General features: G+C 37.7%; 1 protein-coding gene across 1 annotated transcript in view; it reads right to left on the reverse strand.

Annotated features, from left to right (window-relative positions):
* IL20RA (interleukin 20 receptor subunit alpha) overlaps window positions 1–25,483 on the reverse strand; it is a 56,094-nt gene that overhangs the window by 6,541 nt on the left and 24,070 nt on the right. The window contains exons 2-5 of the mRNA XM_044003491.1: window positions 11,090–11,225; window positions 5,467–5,645; window positions 2,408–2,583; window positions 508–652 (exon numbers count right to left, since the gene is read on the reverse strand). Coding sequence (XP_043859426.1) covers window positions 508–652; window positions 2,408–2,583; window positions 5,467–5,645; window positions 11,090–11,225 — 636 coding nt within the window. The remainder of the gene's footprint in view (window positions 1–507; window positions 653–2,407; window positions 2,584–5,466; window positions 5,646–11,089; window positions 11,226–25,483) is intronic.

Genomic DNA, 25,483 nt, shown 5'->3' on the forward strand with positions numbered 1-25,483 from the left:
TTAAGTTGTAGAGAAGGTGCTGATAATGCGAACTGGCAGGGGATGTTACCTCACCAGGGAGTTCCCAATACCAGTGAAATCAGAGATTCATTTCCTCTCACCATCCTTTCTCTGCTTGAAAGCACCCTGTTAGATTAGATAGTAACTAGAGCAAATAATAATGGTTGCTATGTTCCAAGTAATTACCACTTTTGCCTCTGAGAAGATAATATGATTGGAGATATAGAACTGGAAGGAATCTCAGAAGCCATGTCGTCCAACCCCTTCACTTTACAGATGAGGAAACTGAGGCACAAGTAGATGGCATGATTTGCCCAAAGTATCACAAGTAATAAATGAATGATGAAGGACTTGTATTCAGTGTCAGAGGTAGGTCTGATCTCAAGAGTCCTGACTCCAGAGAGCTATTCTTTCCACTACATCTTGCTGCCCCTTGTGGCCATATAATTCACCGTCCTTTTAATCTTAGCATGTTTCCTTGTTCACATGCCGAGATTGTTTACATACCTTTCAAAGTAGTGATGCATTGGTTTTCTGAAGGCTTAGCCTTTCGAAGTGGTCCTGGGATGTAGGCTTGGACACTGACACAATAGAGAGTATTCGACTCCAGCTGGGGAAGCTCCAAGGTATGGTTTGTTACAAATTTATACCACTAGAAGAGGAAATTGCAAATGTGATTTTTAGAGTCTAACTTCACAGAGAAGCATGCTGTAGTGGCTAGAAAGCTGGCCTTGGATTTAGGAAGACCTGCATTCAAATCACTACTCAGACACTTATTTACTAGCTCTGTGACCACAGGTTAAGTGATATAACTTATTTGAATTTCAATTTTTCTCATCAGTAAAATGTGGATAATAAGACCTGTGCTAAGACTCTCACTGACTTGAGACACTTACTAGCTATGTGACCATGAACAGTTCTCAGTTCTGTCATTTGTAAAATGAGAATAATTTCTGTCATAATTATTTCATGGGGTTGTCATGAGGATTAAATGAGATAATAATCATAAAACACAACACAGTGCCTTGATCATTTGTTGTTCAGTTATTTTTCAAATGTGTCCAACTCTTAGGGATCCCATTTGGGGTTTTCTTGGCAAAGATACTGGAATGGTTTGCCATTTCTTTCTCCAGCTCATTTTACAGATGAGGAACCAAGGCAACCAGGGTTAAGTGACTTGCCCAGAGTTGCACAGCTAGTAAATCTCTGAAGCTAGATCTGAACTCAGGAAGATGAATCTTCCTTATTTCAGGCCCAGCACTTTATTCCACCTGGAACATAGTAAGTGCTATATAAATGTTAGCTATTATTATTAGCTATTATTACCAAATGATATAATGTACATAAGATGGTTGTGAGCTTTAAAGAATTATGTAAATATCAGCTATTACTATTTTAAGAAATTATTCTTATTCTTTTCATCCTCTATTTGATTGAGATAAAATAGAAATGGTCCAGGGATAGGTCACTATCTTTGTTTGTTTTTTGTGGGGCAATGAGGGTTAAGTCACTTGCCCAGGGTCACACAGCTAGTAAGTATCAAGTGTCTGAGATCAGACTTGAAATCAGGTCCTACTGAATTCAGGGCCAGTGCTTTATCCACTGCACCACCTAGCTGCCCCCAGTCAGGTCACTATATTATCATTGATCTTTTGTATTGACTGTTTAGAGGACTATTGTGCTGGTGGATAAAATGATGACTTTTTGTAACTGAAGAAGGAATAATGATGATGATTCATAGGTAAATATGACTCCAGAGAAGAAAAGTAATCAAAGAATAAGAAATAATAAAACTCCTCATCCCTATAAGTTCTTAAGGAAAAAAATATACTTTCCTACCATCATTTTTCTTTAAATATAGTTTCCAGGTATCATGGACAGGAACTAGATAGACACATCTACAAATGATAATGAATTAGGTGATTCTTATCAAAATATCCCTTCTTGGTCCTTGCCAGCATTTTTCAGTCTTTGGTGTGAGGAACATTAAGAGGGGGCATTACACAAAGAAGATAGGTCCACATATTTCATAACTATGGTTGCTATATGTGACTCTATTAGCAAGGTCTTGTGTTTCTCTAGAGTTTCTCTAGAGAAGAAAATCAGGAGTCATCTTGCAAACCAACTCTATAGCCATTTTCAACTATCCTTTACATGCCTTTTTTTCTTTTCATAAAAAAAATAAATGCTGCATACTTAAGAATAAAATTTAGAAAAAGAAATAATACATAACATTTCAAAATTATATTTGGAATTGCAGTGCCCATCTACACATGGGTGCACACATACTCACTCACACACACATACACACATATACACAGAGCAAAGTGACAAAGTTACCCACAATAATTGAGCTGCAAGAAATGCATACATCATATGCATTGGTTCATCCTCACTCTGAATTTACCTTTTTGTTTGTCTTGGTGTTGTAGATAGATACATTATATTTTAGACTAGGATAGATTTGGTGCATGGATACAGAAGTGTCTTCTGCATTTCTCTTCCACTTCTCAGGGGCTGTCAGAACAACTGAAATTGATTTCTCACCAGGAGTCAAAGCAACCTCTGGGGGGCCAATTTGTGCTAGATGGACAGAAAAAATATGTCATCTAATTGCTAAAGCTAATACTACGCTGAAAGCTTGACAAAAATACATTGTACACAATCATATCCTAGAGGCAATCGTGAGACCCTTTCTGCCATTTTGGTTAAATAACCTGTCATGTACAGGATATAAAGTGAATTCACGTTATTTCACATTCTGTGCTCTCACAAAGCTTTAGCATTGAAAGGGAAAAATTACTACTTCTTAAACCCTGAACTTCAGACTGTTAAAAGAAAAAGTCTGTGTGTTTTGTATATAGATAACATTTTTCTAAAATGACTTCAGAAACCTTGATAAACATGTAATTCCTGATCAGTCAAGATCACGAAAAAACCTCACAAAAACTCTTTGTAGAACATGTTACTTAAGTTTTGCAATATTCTTGAAGAAAACAAGTAAAAGCTGCTTGATTTTACAAGTAGAAAAATTGAGACATAGAGAAGTTTACTCAAGACCTCTTGGGATATGAGTGAAGGAACTAGGACTGGGGTTTGGGGCATCACAGGGAAAAGAGAGTGGGTTGAAGTATACTTGGGAGATTCCTCAGGGCAATTGGAGTGGAGAATCTTATATCTCCCGAAGTAAGAGACAGGAAGATTAGGGTAGGGAAGAATCCAAATATCAGATATTAAGCACCTACCTTCTAGGGTTGTGAAGATCAAATGAAATAATAATTGTAAAGCTTTTAGCACAGTGCTTAGTACATAGTAAGAGCTATATAGTTGTTATTGTTGTTACTATTATTAATTATGATTATGATTATTACTATAATTATTCTGCTTCAGATTTTCCATTTGACCCGGAAGGAAAGCCAATTTTATTTGTCAGTAAAGAGTGACAAATGGGAGATAGGCTTATCTCTATATTGATTATGGGAAGATTCAACAAGTTTTATGACTTTAATACTATTTGGTCCAGACTTGAAAATAAATATGGAGATTTGATGAGCCTGGAACATTTTTTAAAACTTTTTTTTTTTGCGCTCAATTCATAAGTCACAAAGCCTGTGCTAAATACATGGTGTGTTTGTGGGGGGAAGGTAAAATCAGCATTATTTTCTATTGGTTCATAAAAGAGTTTAAATTTTAATTATTTAGATACTCTGGTTTTCCATCACTTGTCACCAAACAGCATCACTGGAGAAGTACTGACATTAAAAAGATGGCCCTTTGTTTCAGAGAGAAGCCTGGAGTCAATAAAAGTTTTGTGTAATTAATTTCCCAAGGGCAATTCAGTCTGTCTTCCTCTTCTGTTTAATTCTGGGCCCTTTTATTGTCTATCTTTAGTGCTTGTTCCAGACATGGCTACTGATGGAGGAGCTCCATGGATTGTTCATATGTATAGCAAAACCTGGACAAAAGGCATTCTTCAGCCACTTGGTTTTTCCCATGTGGGTAGCTAGACTGAAATTTGGGAGGTGATTTTAAATCTCATTTAAGAAATTTTGCAATGTTCCAGCACAATGTCATTTCTGAACAGAAAGGAGTATGTCAGGGACCACAATTTCTATTGGGAATCTCTCTTTGATTTGGAAGCTTTGCTAAGGATCATCTAAAGGGACATGGAGAGGTATGTGATGGGCACAGATAGTCTGCAACATGGGACCAATAAGGAATTGCCAAAAGTAGCAACAAAAAACAGTGGTTTTAAACTCAAATAGAAACTCAATCCCTGAAGGCTGTATATTGACTTAGAAAACCACAAAATAACATTGTCTATGTGGTATTGTATTTTGATTTATTTTGTCAGACATTTCCCAATTACATTTCCACCTGGTTTGGGCCACACTCAGAGTGAGGCAGCTTGCAGAAGGGAGAGAGTTTGACACTTTAGTCACAAAGGATGTTATCAGAGAAGTGTATGCATGACTTGAAAAAGAGGTAGGCTAGCTATGTGTAAAATGTGAGAGATAATTAATTAATGTTTGCTTGCTCTACTGGAATTTATGCAAAGTCAGGAGATTTAGGGATGGGCCAAGTATGGTACAGTGAGAGAGTTAGAGTCAGAGAATCTGGGTTCAAAATCTGCCACTCCTTGTGTGACCTCAGACAAATAATTTATCCTTACTGATTCCCTTACAGGTAAAATGAAGGGATTGGATTTGATAGACTTTAAGGTCCCTTCCAGGGCAGCTAGGTGTGCAGTGGACTTGGAATCAGGGAGACCCATCTTAATAAGTTCAAATCTGTCCTCAGATATTTACTAGTTCTGTGATCTTGGGTAAATCACTTAACTCCCTTTGTCTCAGTTTCCTCATCTGTAAAGTGAGCTGGAGAAAGAAATGGCAAACCACTCCAGTATCTTTGCCAAGAAAACCCCAAATGGGGTCACGAAGAGCCAGACATGACTGAACAAGGGTTGAGTTGAGAGTCCCTTTCAGCTCTCAGTCTATGATCCTATGATATTGGGCCATCCTCCCTGTGGAGTATTAACAAGAGGATATGAAAAAAAAAAAGCCATAAAGAATGAGAAAGCCTAGATGGGTTGTGATATGCATTGCTGAAAGCAGTATTCATCCTGATTATACCACAGATTTATCAACATATCCAAGATTAGAATTTTAGGGATGTCAGGACCTTAAAACCTTTCAAGTCCAAATCCCTCCATCTTAAAAATGAGAATCTGAGGCTTATAAAAGTTAAAAGTGATTTGTCCAAGGTCACATGGCAAGTTTGTGTGAGGGGTGGAACTGGAATCTAGATCTCTTGATACCTAACATTCAATGGCTCATTTTCTCTACAAGGCTGAATTTTTTTTAAGGCACGAATAGATCAGAGTGGAAAAATAAAAAGAGGGTGCCCTAAGAATACTTGCTTCCCCATGTTGTTTATAACCGTTGATAGTTGAGCTACATTACTTACTTTCTGACCAAGGATTAAATCGTTCTGTTCCTGCCCATTTGGAAGAACATTTTTCCCAGACGGCCTTAACTCTCCCATAGTATTGTTCTTCGTGGTCATAGGTTTCCCAGGAGAGGTCACAGTAGGTCCTGTTGATATTTCTGCATTCTGATTTATTCAGCCATGTCTTTTGGCCATATCTGCACAGGGAGAAAATGGTGTATGATGAGCCCTGAATTCCCATTGTTCATTCCAATCAAAACAGTCATAACCTGAAAGTGACTGGAAATTAGGACAAAAAGAAAAGTATCTGTCATGGAGACAAAGAAGAATCCACTTTTGCTGTCAGAATTTTCTTCATTTGCTGTCAGGTGAATGAGTCAGTGTTTTTTGTCATTCCTTTTCTCTTCTGGGAATTATCATTTGGATGGTACACATTTTTTAATATTTTTGGACTACAATATAAGAAAATCTTATGTACTGTGTGATCTAATTGGGGAGGGTAATGAAATATGCAAATTTTTAGTCATCACGTGTACTACTCACTTGGATGATATAAAAAAAGATAGTCTCATCCCACTCCAGAACAATTATTGTTGCCGACTTAATGATTCTATACCTTGAACATTTTGTATAATTTAAGCCTGCTTGACATAAAAAAATCCAATAGAAATTCATTGCCAGAGTCCACCTATCATCTTCCCAAGTATGTTGGACAAATAGGGACTATTATTCCCATTTAATAGAATGAGAAATCAAAGGCTGTTTAAGGGGAGGCATAGGTGGAGATGAGACTAACTTTGAGGTTTCTTCACACCTGGCACAACATCCTACCCACTAAAGCAAATCATTAATGAGAGGGTAAGAATTTTTAAACTAGAACTTCATTTAGATACAAATGATAGATATTTTGTTTAATAATTGAGTGCTCATTTTTATCCACCCAGTATATTGTGCCTCCACAGCAGCAATTCAATTAATATTCATGATACGCCTAATATGTTTTTCAGATTGTAAACTCCTTGAGATTATCTTTTGCCTTTTTTTGGGTATCTCCAGCTTTTAGAATATAGTAGACACTTAATAAATGTTTATTGATTTGTTGATTCATTGAGTGTTCTTTTGTTGCTTATGCTGTTCCAGGAGTTGTCTTATGGCATTTCTTTTGGAGGTATGTGGACATATTTGTTGGGAGCGTGGAGAGTCACTGCCTTTCCTCCCCCATCTTGGCTCTACCCCCTATCAGCATTGAGTGTTCTTAAGACTGGATCTTATTTCACCCAGGTTGGGCTGGCAGGTGCTACTCGTAGGTCTGTTTCCATTTTGATTACCAGGGGATCTTTGACCAGCTTTGTTTCTGAATTGGGCTGGTTCCTTCCTCCTCAGGGAGCTTGATGGATCCCTGCTCCTGGGGGCTTACTGAATTGATGATGGACTTAATTCAGACACCGGAGCTGCAGAATCCAATGCAGCTTAGAACTTCCATGCTTAAGACCCATCACCTTCAGCCATCTAGATAGCTGGAATTATAGGCATGTACCACATGACCTAGAAGCACCAGCTTTGTTAAAGGCTCTGTGCTAGGTGCTAGGGATACAAAAACAAGCCAGATACAGATTCTGTGCTCAAGGAACAGGGCCTGTGCAAGAGATATTTCCTATACAGAAATTACACTCTCTCTTCATCTCTGCCTCTTAGAATCCCTAATTCTCTTCAATTCACTTTCTAGACAAGGCCTTTCCTGATGCCCCCAGCCCCTAGTGCCCTAAAATCCCCAAAATGCCTTGTATTTATTTCATATATGTTAGGTACTGCATATACTTGTATTCGTACATAGAATGTATATCCTCGTTGGCAGGAACCATTTCATTTTTGTCCTTGTGTCTCTAGTGCCCTGCACCATGCCTGCACATAGTAAACCTTTAATAAATGCTTCTTGATTGGTTGGTTGAGTGAAGGGAGTTTGTTATCTAGTGGTTAGAGTGGGGATAGGGAAGCAAGAGCACAGGGAAGCTGAATAGAAAGTTATAATGTGAGTGCACTATATTCAGGGAAGTGTCTCTTGCCTGCCAATAGTTGACTCTCCTCTGGACTTATATTTGGCAAACCGTGAATGAGCACAAGCGCATAGGAAATAGTGGTAAAGTGGAAAGTACTGTAGCTCTGTAGTCATGGGACCTGCATTCAAATTCTACTTGGAGGGACAGCTAGGTGACTTAGTGGATAGAGTACTGGCTCTGGAGTCAGGAGAACCTGAGTTCAAATCCAGCCTCAGACACTTGACACACTAGCTGTGTGACCCTGGGCAAGTCGCTTAACCCCGAAAAGAAAAAAAAATCCTACTTGGTGATCTGGGCATCAGTTTCCTCAAACATAAAATAAAGGGATTGGATTAGATGGTCCGTGAATTATTATCTTCTAGTTCTTATTTTAAAATTCTGTGAAATTCAACTAGCTACCCTATGATAGACAGAAAAAAATGTTTGGCCATAGACACTCAATAGAATAGATAGCTCCTATCTATATTAAAGCTAGAAAAATCATCCCACAAACCCCTTGTGTCAAATGCCTCTCACTACAGAAGAAGGATTTTCTTTATCATTTTATCCATTCTGAAAGAATAGGTAAATGAGTTTATGTAATTGATTTAGCTTTTGTAATGTAGTAATTATAAAGGTCAGCTCAGTGTTGGGCCTCGAGTCAGGGATATTCATCCTTCCTGAGTTCAAATCTGGTTTCACACACTTACTAGCTGCGTGACCTTTGGCAAGTCATTTAACCCTGTCTCTCTCAGTTTCCTCTTCTGCAAAATGATCTGAAGGAGGAAATGACAAACCATTCCACTATATCTGCCAAGAAAACACCAAATGGGGTCATGAAGAGATGGACATGACTGAGAAATGGCAGAACAGAAAAAAATTATAAAAGAAATAGTAGTCATATAAAAACACTGCAAGATAAGAACAACTATCCAGAAAACACGGGCTTGAGATCTGAGGATAGAGTTGGTACCACTTTGCTAAGGGAAACTAAGCTTCCTGGCAAACAGATTTACTCTCTTGAAAAGATATAGTAAAATTCTAAAAAAAAAAAAAAAAGAAAAAGAAAAGATATATTTATACTTTTTGGTAGCAAAAAATTTCAAGTATAGGTTTTACACTTAGTCACTTGTGTTAGAGTCACCAAGCCAGCCAAGATGTAACAGTGACAGTCTGATCCTATTGACCAATAGAGCTTCTTAACCTTCAGAACTCTTTGGTAATCTAGTGAAGTCAAAACCCCTTCTCAAGATGATGCTTTTAAATGCATAAAATCAAATACAAAGGATTACTAAGGAAACCAATTATGTTGAAGTACAACTATCAAAATATTTTTTACAAGTTAATAGATCAAGGGCGGCTAGATGGTATAGTGGATAAAGCACCAGCCCTGGATTCAGGAAGACCTGAGTTCAAATCCAGCCTCAGACACTTGACACTAGTTGTGGGGGAAGTCCATAAGCTTCTCCAGACTGCCAATGGGGTCCATGTCACAAAGAAGAGTAAGAATTCCTGGACTAAAAGATCTTTAAGGTCCCTTCCAGGTCCAAATCCTGTGACCCTATGCTTTGTTATGTGACATCTAAATGGTGCTACCAGAGGTCAAAGGAGAAATTTCAAGCTATAGCTGCAAATACAATGCAGTATAGCGTATAATGCTTAGCTGCTCCAGCTGCATTATTGGAAAGGGTGTTTCTTAAATAGTAAAAAGCTAATTACTATCTAATTCAATTTAATTTCATCTCTGTTTATGTAAACTTATTAAGGTACCTAGATGCAATAGATTGAATTTAGTCTCATTTCTAATCACTGTATTAGCAGTAATTAATTTTTTTTTCCTTGTGGGGCAATGGGGGTTAAGTGACTTGTTCAGGGTCACACAGATAGTAAGTGTCAAGTGTCTGAGGCCAGATTTGAACTCAGGTCCTCCTGAATCCAGGGCCAGTGCTTTATCCACTGCACCACCTAGTTGCCCCCTTCAGTAATTAACTTTAAATATACCTAGCGAATTAGCAACTTAGCTGACAGAATGAGAAACAGAAATTCTCATAGTTCAAATAATGTAGTTTGTTTTTTTCATTTATTCCCCAAGTTAGTAATGACCACTTCTACCCCACCTACTCAGGGTAGGGCTCTAGACACTCATCATCGCACTTATGAACTTTGTATTTTAGCTAATTAGGTATATGCCGTGTCCCCATTAGGCTGGCAGTTCCATTAGGGCAGGAGTCATGTCTTAGCTAAACTTAACCACAAAGTCTCCTCCAGCAAGCATCTCTTATGTTTAACAAACATTGGTTCAATTGATTTGAATGGGAATGTGGTCTCACTGCTTGCAGGAGTCTGGCAACTTTGGGATGTCTTTTTGCCTAACTCTATTGTTACTTGCCTTAAATGTTTTCACATAGACTTGAAACATGCACAGACACATAAGTACTCCTTTACAGCAGATAAATCTACAAGTTGGTGTTTTTTTTTTGTTGTTGTGCAATCAAAACTGTATTTGCTCACATAAATCATGGGTAGTTATTCTCTCCCCACTCCCAACCCTCCTTCCAATCACACTAACATCTAAGGATTAGAAAAAGCCCTGTACCTCCACCTAAAGGAGAATTTTGAAGAGAACAGATACTGAAGAATAAATTCAAATGTGAATCCAAGAGCTCATTTTAAATTTCAAAATCACAAAATAAGACATTTCTAAATCAATGAGAAAAAGTCAACTGGGTAAAGGGCCCATTTTAATCATAGGTGTACTACAAACCTACATTTCTCTTTTTTTTGAGGCAATTGGGGTCGACTTGCCTAGAGTCACACAACTTACATTTCTCTTTAATGTGCTCATTAAAAATGATGATTTGTCTATATATTACAGTCATTTTTGGATATTCCCCAACTTCTAAAGCTCTCCCTGGTGACAAAAACCCCAAAACATTTAAAACTACCAACCCAGTGATCTTGCCTGAATGTGTGCATAACATTATTATTCAGAATTTGAGAAAAGGTTGATGTTGGTGCTCAGAATTTTGTACTACATTTAAGGTGGCATAAGAACATTTGGAATTCCATTGTTACTTCTGCCCATGAATAGTTTCATAATAGGTGTCATGTTCAATTGTGGACAGAATTTTTCCCCATCTTTTTCCATCCATTTGTCCCTTGACTGAGACCAATGCTGCTTCTTTAATGAAAGCAAACAAAACAGTTTGTCACTTTAACTTAAAAAATGATGTCATCTTTTAGTCATTTCTGACTCTTTGTCAGAAACCCCATTTGGGGTTTTCTTGGCAAAGATTCTGGAGTAATTTGCCATTTTCTTCTCCAGCTAATTTTACAGATGAGGAACTGAGGCAAACAGGGTTAAATGTCTTGCCCAGGGTCACATAGCTAGTAAGTGTCTGAGGCAAGATTTGAACTCAGGAGAGTCCAGACCCAGCATTCTCTCCTCACTTCCCTAGCATAAAAATATGCCAGAATTTAATAACCATTTAGTTTTACTTTGCTCAAGAGTAATCATTTGATGCTGTGAGAGGTTTCTCTTCATTTGTATTGAAAGAATCCTTGGTCAAAGATGGTAAAAAGAAAAAATCAAATAGAAAACTTACATTAAATACTGCACAGTGTAAACAACTTTAGCTCCTCTTAGACCCTCTGGTGAATTCCACTGTAGAACATTCTTCATGTTTACAGATGAGAAAGTGACATTGGTTGGTTTAGGTAAATCACTACTGATACAAGGTGCTGAAAAAGTAATAAAAAGGAAGCATTCATAAAAAGAAAGAAAAACATTTGTCTCTTATTGGATTGGAGGGTGTGTGCTTAAAATACAAAACAACAAGTTTCTATAACAACCTTAAAAAAACCCAACACCTTCACTTTAAATAAAGGAGTATTTTCTGAGAAAAAACCCACCTTGTTTTTTACTAAAAGGGTATGATGATAGATATAAGATTATACAAAGTGTATTACAATAGACAATCAGTGAGAAATAAGCTGATTTGTTAAAAGGGTTTGGTCTTGTCAAATTCATTCTAAGGGATTCAATGAATCAATGGAATATACTACAGAGCAATTAGCTACTACTTTAGTATAATAATGGAGGATTGGGGAAGTGTCTAAACACTACATACCCAGATTATAAAAGAGGAAGAAGGACCATCTTGGAATGAAAAACACAAACTTTAACTTCAATATCAAGAGTGATACAATCCAATGAAAAGAAGAGTTTAAAGTTCATTTGTGACCAAAGCACTGAGTAATAGCATTACTGTGGGAGGAACATGCCCTGTCATGATGGTCCACATATCCTTTTTGACAAAAGGCTAGGAAATATCACAGAAACTACAGTGCAGGGAGTAAAAAAAATCTTTCAATGCAGTCATTGAGGGTGATCTAGAGCTAGACACACCCACTTGGTTCATGTATATGCTAATAATAGTAGTAATAGTAACTGAAATTTATATAGCACTTTTAAGTTTGGGAATTCTTTTAGATACATTATCTAATTATAGCCTCATTATAGCCCTATGAGGTATGCATTACAGGTATTATCATTCTCATTTTTATAGATGAAAAACCTGAGGCTTGGAGGATTTGTGTAACATCTCCATTGTCGACCTCCATAGGGTTTGATTTCCATGCCTCATCTGGTATGGAGATACTCTGGGCTCTTTAAAGTGATGTCAGAGGACCATAAGGATCATAGAATTGAAGCTGGAAGGGAGTTTAAAGGTCTTGCAGTCTAACTCCCTCATTTTACAGATGAAGAAACTGAAGCCCAGAGATGTTAACAATAACTAGTATTTATGTAGTGCTTTAAGATGTACAAAGCACTTTACAATTATTATCTCATTTGATTCTAACTAGAACTCCATGAGGTAGATAGTTAGCTCTGACAGGTTCTATCATGCTAGAAAAAATTTCTAGCATGGCCCCCAGAAACAGAATGAGACTGTTTTCCTTGGCTAATCCTAGCTGAGAACAGAGAGTCTCATCACCTCTAAGTATAGAGAGACCAGCAGGCTGGCCACTTTGTTATTTCTTTGGCCATAGCTATCCATGAAACAAACACAAATACAAAATGGCCCCTATTGCTGTGGGGCCCTTTTCAAATTCTGTGGAAGAGGGGTAGAAAAGATGGCAAAGAATGCTAAGAATCACAATGTTTAGAGGATCTACAAACTTTAGGTTGGTTGTTGGTATTACAAGCATGAAATCCTTGGTCAATAATCAATGAGTAGGTGTACTATTGGAAGAGCAGTCATATCAATCTTGACATTTTCACTATAAACAAAACCAAAGAACAAAGAAAATTGCAGTGAAATAGGATGGTTCAAGTACTTCTTGGAGAAGCAAAGAAAGAATGGGTAGAGTTGTTATTACATGCCTAAAGGCAACACGAAACATAAGTTCAGGGTTTATTTGTACTATTCATGATAAGCATTTGCAAAATAACCACCATGAAAGTAATTGTAGATTATGTTCCAAAATTGATTGCGGAGGTAGAAAGATTATCTGAAAAACTTGATAAGATCCTTCAACAAAAATCAATATAAACTGTAGCACCATGGCTTCTAGAGGAGAGATAGGAGGTGGTAGCAAATACTGAGAGAGTCAAATCACCTCCAACATTTTAAGCACCACCTTCCCTCAAACCCCTATGGAGACATCCCAGAACTCAGAACACAAGAGCCCTTGGAATAGTGGTGTCCCCTGAACCACTATCCCTGCTTTCAGCCCAAGTTCCTGAAGTCATCCAAGGAATCATCTCTTGTGGAGATGTGAACTGGTGACTGCTTCTGTAGGAGCTGTTACCTTTTTCTTCTCTGCAGACTCTGCTCCTGAAAAGAGGAAAGAAGAAAAGGAGAAAAGAAAGAAAAAAAGAGAAAAGAAAGTTCTTACCACCAAAGTCCTTGGCACTGTCGAGGAGTTCAATATCAGAAATGGGTATGGTTTAATGGAAATAACATTAAAGAAGATGCATTATTCAGGAAGACCTGAGTTCAAATGTGGCCTCGGACAATTGACACTTACTAGGTGTGTGACCCTGAGCAAGTCACTTAACCCCCACTGCCCTAAAAAAAAGATGCATTATCATTTGCTTTGCTACTACATTCTAAGAACATGGGCCTTTCCATCCAACCTGCAGGTGAAATGGTTTCTTTCCTTCATAGAAATGATCTCCTTGAGAACAAGGATTGTCTTGTTTTACTATTTGTACCCCCAGCACTTAGTTCAATGTTTCATATATAAGAAGTCTATTTTAATCAATGTTTTTGCTATGATTTTCCTTCCTTCCTCTTTTCTTTTCTTCCTTTCTCCCTCTCTTCCTCTCTCCAAGTGGTTAATTTTGGGAAGTAAAACAATCCTTGCCCTCAAGAAGTGTATGTTCTATCAAGAGAAACAACATGTAGGTATAAAACTGATTCAAAACATTTTAAAAATAAGTACAAAGTAATTTGGGTGGGGAGATTGGTAATTTTAGCATCTTAAAAACACTGAACTTCATGGAGAAAGTGATGCTTGAACTGGATCTTGAAAGAATCTAGGCATTCCAAGAGGCAGAGGAGAATTGGAGTTAGATGGAAGACAATAAGATAGCAAATAGCATGTATGATTTGGGCTTATCATTTATAATTGTGGTGTGTAAAGGTGCAATGCCTAAGAAAGCAATGGCTCAAGCTTCTGATCATATCTATTTATTATAGAATGCCAAGTGCATAACAAATCAGGATTAGTTTTCCTCAGCTTAGTGGGGAATGAGCAGGTGCGATTCCCTGAAATCACTTTTTTTTTTTTAAAGTGAGGCAATTGGGGTTAAGTGACTTGCCTAGGGTCACACAGCTAGTAAGTGTTAAGTGTCTGAGGCCGGATTTGAACTCAGGTCCTCCTGACTCCAGGGCTGGTGCTCTATCCACTGCGCCACCTAGCTGCCCCAATTCCCTGAAATCAGAAAAAGAGGTGTCCCACTTCCCCATAGTATCTGTTTTCAATCAAAAGGAACAATAACTGATTGACTGGTAGGGAGCCAGTTTTCAGATAAGACATATATACAGGTTGCTTGAGATGTGTAATCGTGAGAAAACTCCTAGCATCCATCTTTAGATCTGACTGGGTTTCTGCTCAGCATAATCTAGGTCCTTAGTTAAGGATCTCTAAGCAGCAAGTAGAGCTGGTTCATCTTTCAGTCATGTAGGGCTAGGTTCAAACAAAGCAACAAAGTACCCTCATGATTCCCACAATTAAATCGTTTTCTCACAAGACAGAAATTGGAATAGACTCATCATTGAATGGAAAGGTAATTGAGCAAGCTCTAGAATTGAGACACAAGATGGAGTCAGTGTGGTTCACCTAATTCCCACAATTAACCACTTGCTGTCCTAATCCCCTCATAATCATGTTACAGACTAACTCTTCCAAAAGGATCCTTAAATTTAGGAATAGCAACCATCTCGTATCCAGGCCAGATCTTTAAGATTGAGGTCAATTCCCACTTCTTTTATTGTCGTTCAGTCATTTTTTCAGTTGTGTCCGACTCTTTGTGACCCCTTGGGCTTTTCTTGGCAAAGATACTAGAGTAGTTTGCCATTCACTTCTCTTTCCACTCGTACACTAGTCCAAATAGTCTATATAATTGCAAGCCATACTAGACAGAGTGCTGGACTCACCGTGAGAAAGGACAATTCACATCCTGCCTCTTGCACTTTAACATGAATACAATACTCAGATATTCAACTAGTCCTACGATCTCAACTTGAGAATTCTTTCCAGTGATGAAGATCACAACTCATCCATGCTTGTCCTACTTAACTTTCCTTCATGGCTTCTCTTAAGTTTACCAGAGGTAATTCACTCAATGTGCTCTGTTGGAGGCTCTCCTCATTCTCCCCCGATATCAAGAGGAAATGAGTAGAACATGCTAGCTGTTCCCATGGCGTAACTTACCTTGATCACATAACCAACCTATCTTCTCTCCCTAGAGCACATTTTCTTTATAACAGCTTTTATTGCTATTCTTCTTTAAAGTTCTTCATTGACCATACGTTTCAGCTTGTTCACACTCATCATGTATGTGCCTCTGTATTGTTCTCTTTGTAATACCTATTTTCAGGTCTTCTTGAGAGTGTGTATTACTGCCCCATAGCACTACCAGTAGAATGTTAAGATAAAGAAGATAAACATTTGTTTTCAAGGGAAGCATAAAATACTTTTTAAATTTCCCAAAGGCACTCCAGCCCTCTTCCTCTAGCTCAACTCTGGACCCAACTTGTCCATTTGCATTATCTATTCCAGAAGAGTTTGTCTGTTGTTGTTCAATCATTTCAGACTCTCTCTGACCCCATTTGGGGTTTTCTCACAAAGATACTGGAGTGGTTTGATATTTCCTTCTCCAGATCATTTTACAGATGAGGCCAACAAGTGTTAAAGGACTTACCCAGCGTCACACAACTAGTATATGTCAGAGGCCAGATTTGATGAATCTTCCTGGCTCCTGGGCAGATGCTCTATCCACTGTGCCACCTAGTTGCCCTGAAGTTTATCTACTCAAACACAAATCATAACCTGGGCAACAGACATTTTTTGTCTACTTGGTCTTTCCTGTGTGGATCAGATCAAACTCAATTGATTATGAATTACTTCCAGGGAGCTCTGCAGTGTTTTGGCTTAATGCTGCCAGGACAATATCACCTGCAAATACGAACTACTGGAGGATCTCACCATCCATAGGTAATCCCTCTTCAACTTGGATTTTTACCTGGATCATCTCCTCCATCACATTGGCAAAATCACTTTGGAGATCCTCTCTCTCTCTCTCTGCTTCTCTGTCTCTCTGTCTCTGTCTCTGTCTTTCATCTATCACCTGATGTTCATGATTAGAGAGTCATGGAATTGTGTTATTTCTATTGTTATAGCTTTCAAGAAATTGAAATTATTGTACTGTATAGTTGGGGGACACATTGTTGAAAAAGAGCCCATATAATGGCATTTTGCCCTACCAAAATGAATTCTTTTCAATGATCACAACGGGCTCTTTATATTCTGTACATTTTTAATCAGTTGTGAAATGGTAAAAATGCAGTCCTTTGTTGAATATCATTTGTAAAAGCATTCTTGTTCCCTACTAATACCCTCATTATTTATTTTTTAAGGGATGTCAGACTCAGTTTAATCCAGACTCTACTTGAACCAGATTTTGCCTCAAATATCCACAACAAATAGTGTGTACACACACACACACACACTTACATATGCTTCTGAGTTATGGGGGCCATTGTCTGAGACATGCATGTTCTTGACATGATACAACAAATCTTGGTCACCTTGTCCTCATGATTGTAATACCCTTATTATTGAGCAGCCAAGAGGCACTGGGCTTGGAGTCACGAAGTCCCAAGTTCAAATCCAGCTTTAGACACTCACTAGCAGTGTCACCCCATATAAGTCCTGTTTCATTTTGGCCCTGTTTGCCTCAGTTCCTCCTTTGTAAAATGAGCTGGAGAAGGAAATGGCAAACTGTTCCAGTATCCTTGCTGAGAAAATCCCATATGGGGTCACAAAGAGTTGGACACAACTGAAGCAGCTGAACAAAAACAGTAAATGGATTTTAAAATTATGTAGATGTTTTAGTTCTAGAGATGATTTTGCAATTATTTAACTTATTCACATTTCTGTATCCATAAAATGAAATGTATCTTCATCTCTGATCTGAGTAAATGGGGAATTGAAATCTTCAGAAATCTAAAACATCCTATGTAGGTAGTAGAATGCAAATTCCTTGAGAGTAGGAAGTGTTGGGCAGCTAGGTGGCGCAGTGGATAAAGCACTGGCCTTGGATTCAGGAAGACCTGAATTCAAATCCAGCCTCAGATACTTGACACTTAACTAGCTGTGTGACCCTGGGCAAGTCACTTAACCCTGGTTTCCCTGCAAAAACCAAACCAAACCAAACCAAACAAACAAAAAAAGAGAGTAGGAAGTGTTTTGTTTTTACCTTTTTATCCCCAGGCTTGTTAGATTGAATTTGGATAGCTTTTAAAAATCAAGCAAACAAACAACAAAAAAGGATATTTTAGGCAGAAATTGAAGAGTGCCATACTTAAGAAGGACTGTATTTTTGGAATGTGAAAAAACTTGGAGATAACAATGTTTGTACTTCTGAGCTCTTAAAGGCACCTATTACTTTTCTAGCTGAAGAGGCATGGCAACATCGCTTTCTCAGCCGTCAAAAGCAGTGGGACAATGAGGAAACAGACTTGCTTGACAATATTTTGGAGCACCAACAAGGCCTTAAAGGCCTTCCAGCAAAGCTCATCCAAAGATGCAGCAGTTGATTTCTACCAAGCCTTAGTGCTTCTTTTTTTTTGGGGGGGGGGCGGTGAGGCAATTGGGGTTAAGTGACTTGCCCAGGGTCACACAGTTAGTAACTGTCAAGTGTCCGAGGCTAGACTTGAACTCAAGTCCTCCTGAATCCAGGGCCAGTGCTCTATCCACTGCACTACCTAGCTGCCCCCTTAGTGCTTCTTGATTAGCTAAGAGTATTCATTAACAACTAGACACAGTAAAAACTGCAATTTTCTCATCAATTCTTTGTTCAAGGTGCATCCTATTTTAATAAGATCTTAATGTATACCATAATTCTCAAAAAACCTAAAAATCATATACTCAATGACAGGAAACTTGAGGTAAATGAAACAGTACTGTTCCTACTCCACATGACCTCTTCCTCCCCCAAAATTAAACAGGAAGAAGAAAAAAAAAGTCTATCTATTCTTCTCAATTATCTAAAAAAAACATAGTTCTTACTTATAATATATTAAACCTAAATAACCATCTTTTTAGGCTGCTAGGTGGTACAGTGAAAAGACTGCTGAGCCTGGAGTCAGGGAGATTCATCTTGCGTTCATATCTGGTTTCAAGCTCTTATTAGCTGTGTGACACCGACCAAGCCATTTAATCCTGTTTGCCTCAGTTTCCTTATCTGCAAAATGAGCTGAAGAAGAAAATGACAAACTACTCTAGTTTCTCTGCCAAGAAAGCCCCAAATGGGTTTATGGAGAGTCAGACGTGACTGAAAAATAATTAAACAAACAACTATCTTTTTGAATGTTTGTTATTTTATGTCAAATTGGAAAACTAAAAACTCCAGGAGAAACATTTAAAATTAAAGAATTATTTTAATAGTGTTAAAGTTGTAGGAGCTCTTGACCCAGAAGATTTTAAAAGCTAAGGTTGCAAGTATACTGCCTTGGTTTCAGAAAGGCAAAAGACAGTCAGTAGAAACAGTAGTTTTAAAACTCCAATATTAGTTGTACTGTATTTTTTTTCAAGGGGGAGGGAGGTGGTGGAAGGAAGCAGAGGAGCTAAGATAGTTTGAGTATGGTAAAAATCTTCTTACAGCTTGATTTTATTTTCCTATTTTCACTTTCTGAAATGAATCGTACATTTATGTGATCTTTTAGCAAGCAGTGCAGCCCTGGTACCTCATTTCACTAATGAATGGAACTGTTAACTTGGGGGCAGTCTTCTAACACTGAAAGTAGGTCAGAGATTAGGCCCAGATATCTTTCTTCTTCAGTCAAGACTAGGGGAATTGCTCAAAATGAAATTCATGATTGGGTCTGCTGACTTTTTTACTTACCTTTGATGGAAGGAAATTGAACCATCAGATAATAGTCTTCCATTGTTTTCAGCCTATAGGCATCTCAAAGTCAACATGTCCAAAACAGAACTCATTATCTTTCCCCCCCACACCCTTCTCTTCCCCCAACTTCCCTATTACTACCCAGGGAACCACCATCCTCCTAGTCACCCAAGCTCTCCACTCTGCCCTTCTCAACTCTTTGTTCCTACTCACCCCACATATCCAATCTGTTGCCAACTCTTGTCTTTTCTGTCTTTACATCTTTATTACATGTCCCCTTTTCTTTGTTCACATAGCTGCCCCTCTGATGTAATCCCTTACCACCTTCTACCCATATGATTACAATTGCCTTCTGGTTAGTTTCCCTGCCTTGGTTCTCTCCCCACTCCAATCCATCTTTCTCTAAGTTGCCAAAGTGATTTTTTCTTTTTTTTTTTAATTTAATTTTTTTTTTTAGTGAGGCAGTTGGGGTTAAGTGACTTGCCCAGGGTCACACAGCTGGTAAGTGTTAAGTGTCTGAGACCGGATTTGAACTCAGGTACCCCTGACTCCAGGGCTGGTGCTCTATCCACTGCGTCACCTAGCTGCCCCTTAAAGTGATTTTTTTTTCTAAAGCACAGATCTGGCCATGTCAACCCTGCTCCCTTCTGACTCGATAAGCTCCTGTGATTCCCTATTACGTACAGTATCAAATATATAAAATCCTCTATTTCACTTTTTAAAAGACCTTCTCAGTATGGTCTCTTCCTACCTTTTTTCTTAGACTACTCCCATCCATGTATTCTATGAGCCAGTGGCACTGGCTTTTTTGCTATTCTTCACACACATCACACCATCTCCTAATTGTTTCTTTTCAGTGACTGTCTCTCTTACCTGTAATGGTCTCCTCCCTCGCCTCTGCCTCCTGGCTCTCTTCAAGTCTCAGCTCAAATCCCATTTTCTATAGGAGGCAATTCCCAGCCACTATACCCCCACTCCCACTGGAAATGCATCCCCTTGGGAACTGTCTCCCATTTACACTGAACAGGGTATACCAAAAATCTTAGTGCAGTTTTAAGCTATGCCATTGGTGTCTTGGAAAATGTACAGTATAATAACTTCATATTATTGTAATGAACTTCTATGTATAGTTAATTGGTTTCATCTTGTCTCCCTTTGAGAATATGAACTCTTTGAGGACAGGGACTGTTTTAGCATGCACCTATCACAATGTTTAGCACATAGTAAGCTCTTAATAAATGCTTATTGACTGGCTGATTGCCAAGAATGAAAACTTCATGCATCAAAACTTTGCTTATGTCAATGGAGAAACTCCTGATTCGTTGTGTTCTAGACTGTGGCTCATAGGGCTTATAGGTAGAGGTGGATGAGAGCTTAGAGTTCATTTAGTCCAACTTCTCCATTTTATGGATGAGGAAACTAAAGCCCAAAGGAGTGAAAAGACTTGGGATCAGATCTTGACATATCTGTGATTTACAAAGAACAAGTTGGATTTGATCTAAGGTAATTTCTGGGTTTTTTTTTTTTCCAGCAAAGGATAACTCTAAACAAGAATTCTTTCACTTGAGGTATCCTTTCCTTCAGAGTAAAACTGGTTCTACAATGCAATTTTTAAATTAAAATTTTATTTTTTGGTGAGGCAATTGGAGTTAAGTGACTTGCCTAGGGTCACACAGCTAGTAAGTGTTAAGTGTCTGAGGCTGGATTTGAACTCAGGACTTCCTGACTCCAGGGACAGTGCTCTATCCACTGTGCCATCTAGGTGCCTCCTAAATTTAATTTTAAAGTAAGACTTTAGAGTTCATTTTATCTAGTTCTTAACCTGTTAGGCTACCCTTCCACCCCTGACAGAACCCCAACAGGTCCATGGATACATTTCAGAAAAGCCATAAACTTGGATGGGAAAAATATATCTTTATTTCAATATAATTGGTTTTCTTTTCCTTGGACAGAGTACTGGACCTAGAGGAGGGAAGACCTGAGTTTAAATCTAGCTTCAGATGCTTACTAGCAGCTGCTGGATCCTGAACAAGTCACCTACCCACTATATATTTAACTTTAGCACCTATCACCTATGGTTGTTGTAAAGGTGAGATAATATTTGTAAAGCACTTTGCAAAACTTAAAGCACTATGCAAACATTAGCTGCTGTTGCTACTATTATTAATTACATGTATTTTATTTTATATATTTAAAAACATTGTTCTGAGAAGTGGCCCATAGGCTTCAGTAAACTGCCAAATGGGTCCATAATATAAAAAAAATGCTAAGAACCTCTGAGAATTCACCCTCCTACTTGATGAATAAAGTCTCTCTCTATAAGATTTTACCTCTATTTGAATATTTTCAGTGATGGAAAAATCACTACTTCACATCATACTACTCAATTCTTAAATGATTCTCATGGTTAAGAACTTCTTATATTAAGCCAAAAAACTTCTATGTAGGCTTGCTCTTTGAATCTGGATAGGAAAATCTAATCTTACTTTCAAATGGTTATCCTTCAAATATTTAAAATCAATGACAAAGTCCCTTTAAGTGATCCTATATCCATGTAAAACAATTCCAATTAATTTATCCACTCTTCATATGGCATGATTTCAAGTCCCTTCACCATCCCTGATCACCCTCTTCTGAATGTGCTGTAGTATGATGAAGATGACCCCCAAACTAACATATTACTTTAGGTGTGGTCTAGGTACACTGGAACTATTGTGCCCCTTCTTAAGAACAATCTATTTCTATAAATGTAACCTAAAAGCACATGACCTTTTTGGCCAGTCACATCATGCTGTTGACTTCTACTGAGCTAACATTCAACTAAAATGCTGAAATCTCTTTCACATTGTAAAGAATTAATTGTTATTTGAGGTTTTTATGACCCCATCTTTTGGCTAGAATTTAAAAAAACCTTTGGCTCTGGGGCTCTGCAAACTGCATGGTGCTCTACCCACTGGTTGTAGCCATCGCCATGGTGCTGGCACCTCATGTCATCACCACTTGCCGATGCCTACATGGGCCTGGCAAAATTATAATGATTGGAAGCCCAGTGAGGGCAGTCATGTGACTGTCAGAGTGATCAGCCAATTGGCTGTGTGTGGTCAGCCTGGGGTCTGCTGGGAAGAATAGAACGTTTTTGTTTTTTGTTTTTTGTTTTTTGTTTTTGCCATTCTAGCTTGAAGCTGGAAGGCAACAGGATGCTGCTGTGTGTTCTCAGTGGATTCCTGGGTGGTGGTGTTGTTCAGGTTGTATAATTTCCCTTTCCCCATTTTATTTCCTTTCCCTTAATCCTACTGATCCTGTTTGTGTTTTTTTAAGTTCGTTCTTGTTAAATAAATCCTGCTTTGTTTTGAGGGAAGCTGTCAGTCTCCTTCCTTGCCCCAATATTGAGGCGAGCTGCTGAGCTAACACTCCCCAATTAAAAATTGGTCCCTACAACATGAAACTTTGTTAAACCAGGTTTCCCCTAATCTATAGCTGTATAGAACTTTCTGTTTATCTCTTAAATTTCAGCTTTTTGACAATGGATATCATTCCAGTATGTCTAGATCTTTTGGATGATGACTATACATGGTGAATTTGTTTCACATATCCAAAACTCATGTCATCTTCAAATTCGATAATATGCCAGCTATGTCTTCTAAGTAAAATTGTGTGTTGAATAGAACAGAATCTAGGGCCATTAAGGAATTACCTTCTTGATGACATCATTCATTTTACCACAAATTTCTATAGAGCATCTTTATGTATAATGGGGATAAAAAGAAAAATTAGAAACAGTTCTCATGGATTTGTTACTAAAAATTCTGTGGTTTTTCAAATCTTTCAGCAATGTAGCCCACAGTTTTAAAATTTTCATCTAAGGAAAACATGAAGGCTGTCAAATGCCTGGCTACACTAAGTTTACGACCTTCACTTGAAGATAGTGCTACTGTATGCATACCCTCAGACCCAATTTTATTACTACTTGGCCAATAGCCCAAGGAGGACAAAAACAAAGGGAAAGCTTCCATACATACAAAAATATTTATGGTAGGGCTTTTTGTAGTACAAAGAAATGGAGAAAAAGTGGGCATTCATCAATGGGAGAAAGACTGAATAAACTAAAATACTTGAATGCTATGATATAATCATGCCTTAAGAAATAACAAATATAAAGAATTCAAAGAAAATTGGGAAGACTTGTGTGAACTGATACAGAGCAAAGTAAGCAGAAGTAAATGAACAATTTACACAATGACTAGGGCAATGTAAAGGAGAATAGCAATTAACAACATAAGAAAGATTTTTGACCAACATGGTTGCTGGAATGGAAATAGGCAGATTGGTTACCACACCTCTTCCAGCAAAAACCTAAAAATTTCACCAGGCCAAATCATGATAAAAAACAAAAGTATTTTATTTTTTTATTTTAAAAAAAATATTTTTCCAATTACATATAGAATAATCTTTAACATTAAAAAATTTTATGTTCCAAATTCTCTCCCTTCTTCCATCCCCCCCATAAAGAAGGTAAGCAATTTGCTATAGGTTATATATGTGCAGTCATGCAAAACACATTTCCATTTTAGTCAAGGTGTGAAGGAAAACAAATATCCCCTCCCAATCAAGAGAAATAAAGAAAGTAAAAAAAATATGCTTTGATATTCATTCACATTCTATAAATTCTTTCTCTGGAGATAGATAGTATTTTTCATCATAGTCCTTTGGAATTGTCGTAGAATATTTTATTGCTGAGAATAGCTAAGTCCTTCACAGTTGATCATCATACAATAGTGCTGTTACTGTGTACATGGTTCTGCTCACTTCACTTTATTCATGTAAATCTTTTCAGGTTTTTCTGAAAGCATCCTGTTGTCATTTCTTATAGCACAATACTATTCTATCACAATCATATACCACAACTTGTTCAGCCATTTCCCAAATTATGGACATCCTCGCAATTTACAGTTCTTTGCCAAGAGAAAGAGAGCTGCTATGAACATTTTAGAAAATATAGGTTATTTTCCTTTTTCCCTAATAATTTTTGAAAATAGACCTGGTAGAGATATTGTTAGGTCAAAGGGTATAGGCAGTTTAATTGCAGCTTAAATATTCCCCCTGTTTTCTTCTGATTAACATTTCCAGTTGCTGTGATTAATTTTCATTTGAACTGAGTTTGAGGCCTCTTACTATACTGTTCCCTCTCTTTTGAATGCTCTCCACTTTCAATTTACTGATTCAATTCAACACATACTTAAGTCCCCATTATATGCCAAGAACCCTGTTAGTCCCTGGGGTAAAAAGGAAAAAAAAAAAAAAAAAGGAAGATTCTGCCCTTAAGTAGCTTACATTCTAAAGGGGCTAGGCTTATCAATGTCTTTGCTAAAATGTGGCAGCAAGAAAGTGTTTTGTGCAGTTTTGACAGTAATACCCTGTTTGTGAAGAGATCAATTACAATTGTCCAAGAAGGAGAGACCTGAGTCATAGCCAACACTGAATCATCTTGCTTTCCCAATGACAAGGGGAACCAGGAGTAAGACACTGCTCATGCGGGAAAAAGAATGAGTTTTGAATTTAAATATGAACAATATGCCAATTTAAAGAAAGAAATGAAAATTTCCCATCCTTAATCACAGCATGAATAAGAAGTAAATAAATTACCCTATTAACCAGCAAAACCATGATAATGATACTTGCCTTACCTATGGGGAGGAAAATGCTTTGTAAATTGGAAAGTGTCGAGCTTTCAATAATGTAAGCTATTAACTATGTAACATAGCCTATTATTATTATGTATAAATGCAAGCTATTATTAACTATGAAAACCTATGAGAACTTCATAATTATACTTTTATACCTGAATTATATAAAATAGAGTTACACTATTTCTAACTGTCACAGCACACTGGTTATAATAAGGAATGATTATTTCACAGCTCATATGGGATATCAGTCTTCATACTCCCACTTTAACTATCCATCTAGCAGAAAAATAGTGCTTTCACTTACCTCCAATATAGAAAGACTATTCTTAATATATTAGTCCTTAATTATCATCAGTAAGGAGAGGTGAGTTGCTTATAAGAAAGTCAACCCAGACCTTCAGATTGTAATTACCCCCAAACCCTCCCTTTTGACCCACTGAACTCAGATTTTCCAATTCACATTGACAAGATCATGTCATCAATAACCAAGGGAAAGAACCTGGTTGCACAAGACTTAATAGTCAAAAGTTGCCTATTCTGGGGACTTCCCCTTTAGGGACAATGAAGTTCTCATGGTTTTGATTAGCCAGGGAAGTCATGGGAAAGTTAATCAGAGACTACCACCAGACCTTCTAGGTCTACTTTTGGTTTTTTAAAGTTGGATCTGCATG

The sequence above is a fragment of the Dromiciops gliroides genome, chromosome 4 (assembly GCF_019393635.1).
Source record: "Dromiciops gliroides isolate mDroGli1 chromosome 4, mDroGli1.pri, whole genome shotgun sequence".
Classification (NCBI taxonomy): domain Eukaryota; kingdom Metazoa; phylum Chordata; class Mammalia; order Microbiotheria; family Microbiotheriidae; genus Dromiciops; species Dromiciops gliroides.